Source organism: Vombatus ursinus, unplaced genomic scaffold (genome assembly GCF_900497805.2).
Source record: "Vombatus ursinus unplaced genomic scaffold, bare-nosed wombat genome assembly UNPS02011649.1, whole genome shotgun sequence".
NCBI lineage: Eukaryota > Metazoa > Chordata > Mammalia > Diprotodontia > Vombatidae > Vombatus > Vombatus ursinus.
The window spans coordinates 1,462,647-1,472,923 of NW_020951427.1; the positions used below are offsets into that span (position 1 = coordinate 1,462,647).

General features: G+C 36.4%; 1 protein-coding gene across 1 annotated transcript in view; it reads right to left on the reverse strand.

Moving 5' to 3' along the window:
- CNTNAP2 (contactin associated protein like 2) overlaps positions 1–10,277 on the reverse strand; it is a 2,649,987-nt gene that overhangs the window by 530,182 nt on the left and 2,109,528 nt on the right. Inside the window, exon 14 of the mRNA XM_027856858.1 lies at positions 2,449–2,605. Coding sequence (XP_027712659.1) covers positions 2,449–2,605 — 157 coding nt within the window. The remainder of the gene's footprint in view (positions 1–2,448; positions 2,606–10,277) is intronic.

The following is a 10,277-nucleotide window of genomic DNA, read 5'->3' on the forward strand; positions in this document are numbered from 1 at the left end:
CTGGGCACATACCCAACAGAAGTGAGACAGACACAAAAATCCCATATACACAAAAGTATTAGGAGTAGCATTCTTGGTGTTAACAGAGAACTAGAAACAAGGTGGGTGCCCATCAACTAGGACATGATTTAAAAAAAAAGTATGGTATAGAAAATATAATAGAATTTTATCATATAGTAGAAATGACAAATATGACGAATTCAGAGAAACATGGCAAGGTTTGTATGAACTGATGAAAAATGAAATAAGCAGAATCAAAAGAAATGATAGAAAAAGATCCCTCAAAAGAAGCTGACTTGTGTAACTGATAAAACCCACACCACAAATAATGAAGCCTGGCCATAGCAGAAGCCTAGGGGATTATTAGAAAAAAGTTACTGTATACATTGTCATATGAATTTACTGCATTGGATGACTTCACTGAATTGTTTTTCTTTGTCCCAAGAAGAGAGATAATCAATCAAGAGGTGGGAAAGGTTTATTTTGTTTTTCAGAAAGGACTGTGATATAAAGACAAAGGTATCGATAAAATATATTTCAAACAAAATGAGGGTGTTGAAATAGATTTCTAAATCTAGAGTCCAGCTATAACATTCATGATTCAATGATAACTTTTCTGCACCCTCCCTTTAAAGGAACAAGAAAAGAAAAACAAAAACACACAGCTCCTTTAATTGAATAATTCTCAATGATGAATTCAAGGCAGTTAAGAGAAGTCATGTTCTTAAATTGACCTTAACTCACATCATATCTTAAAAACTGAAACTTGATATAAAGCCTCTAATTTTATCCTAAATTTTGTCTTTATAACTGCTGTCTTTATTCCTAGGAATTCAGTTTCTGTTTGCATCATTGTTTTTTCTATTCCTCCCCCCTCTAAGTTTTTGAATTTATTATTTTACATTTATTAGTGACCGATATTGCTATATATTGTACACGTTTTTTACCCTGCCTATCAATATATCAGATCAAAACTTAAGAGACAATTCTTTGTTTAGCATTAGACAACCATACAACCCAATTAAAATTGTTCCCAAGTCCCTTAGAATAAATGTTTTCTAAAATGACTTTACTTAGGTATTCTTAGTTACAAAATACCCTTAATATGAACAAGATGGTTCTTGGGAAATGATGAATTAGTTTTTACAGATACTATTAAAAAAGTACAATTTATATCTATTCTAAACCTTAATTTGCTATCACACTTTGTAGTTACAGTGGCCTTCTAAATGCTCCTTTTCTGTGTTTGGTAGAGGAGGACTATGCCAAATGGGTAAGCATTACTAGGAAATACCAGGCCCAAACACTGTCCTTTATGATAAGAAACTAGAATAGAGCAAAAAACCTATCTTAGTACTCCTGAAAAGCCTGAAGACATGGCTGTTATATTAGGGAAAGCACTAAACAGAGAGAGAGAAGTTTTGGGTCTCAATTCTACCGCCGGCAAGATGTGTGACTTGGATACGTCACATATCTGAGCTTCTCTGAGCTTCCATTTCCTCATCTGTAAAACGGGGATAATACCTGAATATCTATATATCTAATATAAAGTAATGAATAGGCCTAAGGAAATTGAGAGAATGCATGTAAGGTACTTTGCAAGCTTTAAAGTGCTATACAATTATCAGCTTATTATCATCGTGAAATGAAATAATTCAAATGGAACACCTCATAGCTTTAACATGCTGAATAAAAGATACCTACATGATAATGACTTCTCAAAGAGGTATATCCAGGTCTCAAGTTGCTAAATATGAACTCTTGGATCTGTCCTTCCTATACTGAGTGACAGCTAATTTCTGCCTTCTCTTCCTGCTGACATAGGCAGACACTTGCTGCAGAGCTGGACAAATGACCAGGAGACTGTGCTGTCAACTGGGAAAGAGATGAAAGGTTTCCAAGACAAACATTTCCTGGACTGACTTGCTATCACAGCGTTATCAAAGAGAACAAGAAATGATAGAAAAGAAGGGATGGAAGATGGCTGAAGGTAACAACAGGGAAGTGCTTTTTGTAGAGAGACTCAAAGTCCACATTTCAATATGTGACAGTTTTCAATAGAAGAAACTACTTGGTATGGACAAGCTCACATGGACAGAAATAGGCTTTCTTTTCACCATCAGCCCACTTCTCTTGTTTTGAAGAACATCTCTTTCATTTATCACATAAATCACTATCTACTACAGGGCTCATTATTTTTCTGTCTTTATGAAATATTAACATATCAATTATATACCAGTCTATTTCACATCTCATGTCCTTCCCATGTTGATCTCTTTCTGGCTTTGTACTTTTCTTCATGTTATTGACAACTGCCAGTTGATTAGCTCCAAGCCTTGAGAATATGAACTCTCAGCATTTTCCAAACTTGCTATTTCACCTAATGAGCTTTAAATACATAGCTAACAGTGCATGCTTGCCTGAGGAAAGTCCAAAATAGGCACTTACCACTGTTTGTGGTCAGCATCACAGTTACAGTAGTATCTCGAATCAGTACAGTTACGTTCAATGCCACACGCACATTTCTGAATTCCAGGTCCGGAACCACCCCAGTAGTAATGCTTTTCATTGGCTTTCCCAACCCACCAGGTATAAGGGCTTCCATCTGCAAGAGGATATGGAAATCAGAGTTAGGAAAACGATAGGCTCAGAATCTTTATGAATTATGCGCTAAATAACAACTCCTATTTCTTTGTTGCTTTAATGTTTGTCAAGTTAGGCTGTGTGATATTGATTATTCACATTTTTCATAGAATCATTGAATGTCAGAGTGGGAAAAGACCTCAGTGGCCATCTAATACAACCCATATTTGCAAAAGAAGCCCCTCTAAAATAACTACAACATACTGAACAAGTACTCATTCAGTCTTTGCCTGAAGACCCCCAATGAAAGATAACTCAAAGAGAAAGGTAGCCCATTTCCCTTTTGGATAGATATAATCACTACAAAGTCCCTTCCATCCTATCTATCTTCCTCCCCCCCCCTGCCCTCTCTCCCTCTTTGTCTCTGTCTCTGTTTCTGTCTCTCTCTCCATAGGAGATTTGTTACTCACTGAGCACTTTTTAGCTACCAGTTGCCCCTGTCATATACTTTAAACTTTAGGACTTCAGGAATATTCTGAGATTCAGGTGAAAGCTGAGTACCTCTAAAGATGTAGGTGGAGGGGAGGGAAGTGGGAGAGAATTATACATTCAGGATGAACGCTTGTTCTTAAGCACATGTGAAAGAATGAACACTCAAGATGGGGCAGTGATACACTGTGGGTTCTTAGTCACAGGTGTTCAGGTCCCCTAATGATTTTTCCATGGGCTATGGGTATATGTTCTATGGATGAGGATGGGTCATTTTGTACCCTTGAAGACTTGAGAACCTGATCTCCTAGGAAACCTGACATATACCTCTAAGTTTGCAATGTGGGCCAATGAGGCAGTACTGAAAATATCAAACATGTGCCAGAAGTCCACTGGGATTACAGAATGATCCACTAGGTCTTACTTGGAGAAAAAAGAACCTCTGCTTTGACTTAATTCAGTAAACATTGATTAAATGTCTACTATAATAATAGATACCATTTTAGAAGATTTTTTTTGATGTTTGCAAAGCACTATACAAACATTGTCTTATCTGATCATTATAACAACCCTGTAGGGAGGGGAGTACTATAGTCAGAGCATCATCTCCGTTCTATAGATTTGAGAACAGAGGTTTAGAAAGGCTTAAGGACTTGGTTATTGTTAAACAGCTGGGAAGGATGAGAACAATTTGAACTCAGGTCTCTCTTGAAATCAAGCCTGGCTTTTTTTTGTTTTGTTTTGTTTTGTTTTGTTTTGTTTTCATTTTGTTTTCACATTGTGTTATGCTGCCTCCTTGCTTACTTACATAGCTGTGTGATACCAGGGACATATTAATAATTTCTCATCCCAATAAATGAAAACACTCAGTGATCACTCTTTACAGATCTTTTACCATTAGGAAATATCTCTTATACTGCTGCAGGAATAGAGCTACTATAACTGGAGAGAACGGGAGCCTTTTCCAATGAAAGCCTCCAAGAGCTTCTTATCTTCCTATCTTGGCTGATGAAGCCATGTAGGACAATGGAGCCTTTTTTTGTCTACCCACCATCTACTAAGGATATGACAGGTTGTTTAAATGTATCTGTGGGCAAGTAGTCATAAACATAGAATATTAGAGCTAGAAAAAACTTTCAAGGGCATCCAGGGGCAATTACTTCATTTTATAGCTGAAGTACCATCCAGAGTGGGAAGATGACTTCTGCCTGCTCACACAGCTCGCTAACAGGACAACACAGACCTAGATTTTTCTTTAACCTCTAGTTTATTATTCTTTTCACCAAGCCACATAGGCTATTTGGTTAAGTTTTGGCTGCACCATTGCTTTCTTAAAAAACCAAACAACAACAATAAACCAAACCCAAACAAAGACAACAGGAAAAAGATTATTTAGGAATCACTGGGAATCAATTCAATCATTTGAATTGAAAGAAACAATAGGATTTGAAATCAGAAAGTCTAATGAGTTCAGTCTTTAAGAATTCAGACAAAAATATATTATAATGAAGTCCCTAGTCATTTGAACTGTTTTATCATAATAGAATTTTGCTGCAATGAGATTTTTGCTAAAAATCATACTGTCAAAGCATTAGCAATATTGGAGTTAGAAATTCAAGGGACTTTAGAGATCATCTAATCTATGGGTTCTTAACCTAAGGGTTCTTGAATGTGATTTTTACTATATACATATATATATATATATATATATATACACATTTACATATACATATACATATTATATATACACATATGTATTGGGGACTATATTTCAATATAATTGATTTCTTTTGTAATCTCATGTATTTTTTTTGCATTTAAAAACATTATTCTGAGAAGGAATCTAATGCTCTACCAGACTACTAATGACATAAAAGGTTAAGAATCCCTGATCTAGTCCAACTCCTGCCTTTTATAGATGAGGAAACTGAGGTTCAAAGAAAGGAAAGTGACTTGCTCAGAGTCATTCAGGCAACAAACAACAATCAGAATTGGACTAAATCCTCCAAGAATCCAGTGCCTTTTTCACTACACCAGGGGCTCCTGACTTGTAAAAGGTAGATGCCTGGGGTTTCCTAGGAGATATTGCAAGTGGTTTTATTCATATTCATAGTAAGCATTGAAGTGTTGATCTTTTTCTAGAATCAATGACATATGCTGCTTGATTTAGTATATTTTGGAAGCTAGATGGGATAGTGAAGAGAGTGCTAGACCTGGAATCAGGAAGAGTTGAGATCAAATCTGGCCTGAGATTAGTATAATTCTGGATAAATCACTTAAGCTCTACTTCAATTTCATCATCTGTAAAACGTGGATAATAGTAACACCTCCTTAGGATTGTGGGGATAAGATAAAATAATATTTTGCAAAATGCTTTGCAAACCTTAAAGTACTATACAAATTCTCATAATAATAATAATATTAATAATAATTAAGGAAGCAAACCTTCTGCATACAAAATAAATAGAATAACCTTACATATATGTATTACTGTTTTTTCTAGCATATATAGTTTTTTCTGTGATACGAACTTAAAATGTCATTAAATTCATAAAAGTTTTTTGGCATGTAGTTTTTAAGTAAATGGATACCAATAGTAAGCTCCAATCAAGTGGAAAGATCCACAAATTGGATCTTTGACATTAAAAGAAGACCTATGACACAAAAATAATACTAGTTTCTGGTTATATAGCACTGTAGGTTTACAATGCACTTTATATACTCTATCTCATTTGTTTTCACTACAATCTCGTGAGGTAGTAAGTACAGGTATTATCATCCCCATTTTATAGGTGAGTAAACTAAGGCTCAGAGTGATTGAGTGACAACCATGATAACACAACTAATAAGGTGAGGGGGAGATTTGAACCTATTGTTGTTCAATAGTGTCCAATCTTCATGACCCTATTTATTTTTTTGTTTTGTTTTTGGCAAAGATACTAGAGTAGCTTGCCATTTCCTTCTCCAGCTCATTTTACAGATAAGGGAACTGAGGCAAACAGGGTTAAGTGACTTTCCCAGGGTTGAACTCATGAAGATGAGTCTTTCTGACTCCAGGCTGGGTGTTCTATGTACTGTACTACCTAGCTGCCTCATCCGAACCAAAATCAATCCTAACTCTAAGTTATGAGATCATAGGATCATTGGTTTAGAACTAGAAGGAACTTCAAAGGCTTTTTAGTCCCGTTTTCCCCACCACATGTTATAGATGAGAAAACTAAGGCTCAGAGTAGTTAAAAGACTTGCCAATGGTCATACAGCTAGTAATTGTCAGAGGCAGAATTTGAACCCAGTATTACTAATTCTAGGGCAGGTAGGTGTTGCAGTGGATAGAGCACTGAACCTGGAATCAAGAAAACTTCTCTTTATGAGTTCAAATTTGGCCTCTGACATTTACTAGTTGTGTGATCCTGGCAAAAACACTTAACTTTGTTTGCTTCAGTTTCCACATCTGTAAAATGAGCTGAAAAAGAAAATGGCAAACCACTCTAATACCTTTGCTAAGAAAATCCCACATGGGGTACCAAAGATTTGGAAAAACCTGGAAAATGACTCAAAAAAAACCTTGCTAATTCCAAGTCCTATGTTCTATACACTACTCCCTGTAGCTCACTCTTTCTATTACTTTGTATTGCCTCTGAGATGATTGGGAACCACTTTATCACAGGATGGCCAGGCTTTGGGAAGTGAATATGAAACAATTCTGAAGCTAGGCTTCTCAAGTGTGAGTTAGAAAGGCCGAAATGAAGTAAGAAGGAACTAGCCAAAGAGAGGAGAAAGAAGATAAAAGCCCTCACTAATATCACCACCACCACCAGATTCTCTCCCAAATGTCTGGGACTCTCAATTTTGACTTGCTTTAGTAAGCAATTCAGTAGATTAGGAGGATTCTAGATAGGGATCTTTGAGATAGGAGGAAGGAAGGAAATGAAGAGTAATTTGTGCTTTGTGGCAAAACAATAGATCTGTGATAACTACATTACAACTAAAGAAGCCAGGAGCTCAGTAGTCTCCTCTCTTAACACTGTAAACAGTAAACAATCAGAGTCTATTATCATACTGAAGGGCTAGGAAGCAGAGGAATAATGTGTAGTGCATCCAACTCATTATTCATTCATTGCAATCAGATCAACATTCTGCGATTCTGAGATAGTGATAGAAAACATTCTTTGTAATGGTAATTTTCTAATGGGATTGTATTTCTTTAATAATGCAAAGAGAAAGTAGGATGATCAGCTGATTTCATTCCATTCTACAAATATATATTGAAAGTTTCCCACTAGATGTAAAGCACTCTTCTCAGTTCCTAGGAGGATGGCATATTAAATGATATCAACATCCCCATAAGAACAGGAAGAGCTAACCCAAAGGTGCCACAGGTATAATGATGGTCCAAGCAGCTTCTGAAGATTTGGGGGCCCAATAAAAGAGACTTCCCACTTTACAAAGGTTTGCTTGGGTAACTAGAGCTTTCCTTTATATCACAAAATGGATTTAAGATGAATTTTGAATGCACTTAAATAGACAATGTGGTTTCATGAAAAGAACTATAGAGTTAGAGTCAAAAGACCCAAGACATGCTTCTCATTCCAGCTGTGTAACCTCTGGGTAGGTCATTTAAACACTTCCAGTCTCAGTTTACTCATTTTTAAAATGAGAATTACAAAGTTTGGATCTTTTTCTTGAAACACCTGTTGTAAGGATCAAATGAAATAATATGTGAAATTTCTCTGGCAGCTCTAAGAGGCCAGAAAACACTTTGCCCCTCTTTATGAAAACTACTCCCCTATCTGTCTTGAGGGCACCATTATCATTCTTTTCATTTTCAGAATCTCCTGGTGATTCTAGGGACTCTTACCTTGGCCATCCTCCCAAAAGTCAATCTTCATCTATAATATTTTATATACTATGCTATTGTATATACAATCTATACTATTGTAAGTCTCCTAATTATACTGCTGACTTTTCTATTCTCTCTCTCTCTCTCTCTCTCTCTCTCTCTCTCTCTCTCTCTCTCTCTCTCTCTCTCTTTCCCTCCCTCCCACCCTCCCTCCCACACTCTCATTCTCTCTCCAATAAATTCTCCACACAGTTGCCAAAATAATTACCTTAAAGTACAAATTTGACCAGGACTCTTTCTTTCTTTTCAAGAACCTTCAATAACTCCCAATTGCCTTTGGGACAAAACATTAACTTATTTTCAGCCTGTCAAAATCTGGCTCTAGCCTACCTTTCAGGTTTGTTTCATATTACTTTCCTTTACATATTCCATTATCCAATCAAACTGTTTTCTTTGCTACTGCTTGAAACTGGAGTCTTATCTCATTAATCAAGGTCTTTACAATCTGTCCCTCACGTCTAGAATGTCCCCCTCTCCACTTCACCTCCACTTCTTAGAATCTTAACTTTGCTTTTAGAAGTCCAGTGTTTGGGAGGTGGGTAAGGGAGGTGGAAGAATTTCTTCTTAGCTTCTTACACACCCTTATCTGAAGGAAGAATGTTAATATGCAGCACATTTCCCAGGCTACCAGAATTGTCTAGCCTTAGTGACCAGTATTCGGCAATGTGACCAAAATTCTATAACTGAGCATCAATTATTAAATTCTACTTTTATGCGAAATTTAGCAGGAGGGGAAATGATTTCCGCTGCTTTGTTTAAAACTAGCAATCTGCTTTCCTTCATTTATATGCTAATTGGAGTGCTACCTTTTAACTTCACAGTCCATTATTTACCTGTTAATTGACTTTTGGGAAAAGCAAACCATCTACCCCATTTAAAGTGATAAAGGGGATGGGGTTTTTGAAAGAAAAGAAATGGAGTGGTGAAAAAAGAAATAATTTAATGATCTGTTTCCTAGAGTTCAAGATTCACTTCCTAACCTCCAAGGATGAAGAATGCTGTTAACTAAATTAAGTAGGTGTAAATCATTGTAACAAGGAGATTAGGTAATGGGGAACATGTTCAAAGTTGGGAAGAACTAAATTATCAAAGTATAGGTACATTGTAATGAAAGGGCCCAAATATGGACTGAATTAAACCTAATGATGGTATAATGTCTGTAGTTACTTAAGATGAAAAGAATGTCTTTATTATGGTGAAATGTTTAGTATGGCCTGGCTGATTAAAGAGGACAGGGAGAAAGAAAAGAGAAAAGAGAAGCTGGAGCCAGGATGTTAGTAAACAGATATTTTTGGACAGAGCCAACACAAGGCATTTTTGTACTCAAATTTGAAAACTTTGCCCTTACTTTCCTCTGCCCCTCCGTTTGCAAATTGTGCTGTTTCTTTTCACCATAGACTCTGAGTCTTCTCTGTAACAATCATAACAGGCATTTATCTAGGTCTTTAATGTATGCACTGTATCTCATTTGATGCTCACCACCACCTTGTGAAGTGGGTCCTAGAAGAGTTGTTATTCCTTACAAGGATGGAATGGTCTGCCCATGGTGGTTGAGGTAACATTCAAACTCAGCACTCTGGGCTATAATTTTAGCAATCTATCCTTCCACATATATTGTCTCACTATATCACATGGAATTTGACTTAGGATAGAGCCAAAAATCTGTCTGCCATGAAAAACAGAAATTCTTGTCAGCAAAATCCTGTGCATTTGTAAAAACTTGAACTAAAACTACCCTGCCCCCAATTCACTTTCATGCACCTTATATCAATGACTACCTCGCCTAGACCAGTACTGTTTTTCTTTCTGGGAAACAGAATGATGGTATTGTTTCAAGAAGACAGCTGTAGTTCCTCTTTATATAAAATGTAATCTGAACTCATGCTTTTTGACATTTGCTCCAGGAAGCCATAGGATTCCAAGAATGGACTCTTAAAATCCCTTCAAGGAAATGTGGTTATCATGAGCAACTAATTTGTCTCTTCTTCATCCCTGGCAGGGACTCTTACACTGCACCAAAGAACAATTTCTCAGACATAAAAGGAAACTCAGAAACTTGAATTCATTCTGTAAGCATTTATTAAGTGCTTACTATGTGACAGGCAATGTGCTAGTCCAGGGCTAGTCAAGGCCATAGGTCTCCCACCTATAGAACTAGTCACTTCACATATCAGTCTAATAAATTTCTGGAAAATGCTTTGTAAACCTTAAGGTACCATATACATGTTAGCTTCTATTGTTTTTATACATCATCTCCATCATCATCATCATCATCATCATCATCATCATCATCATCATCATCATC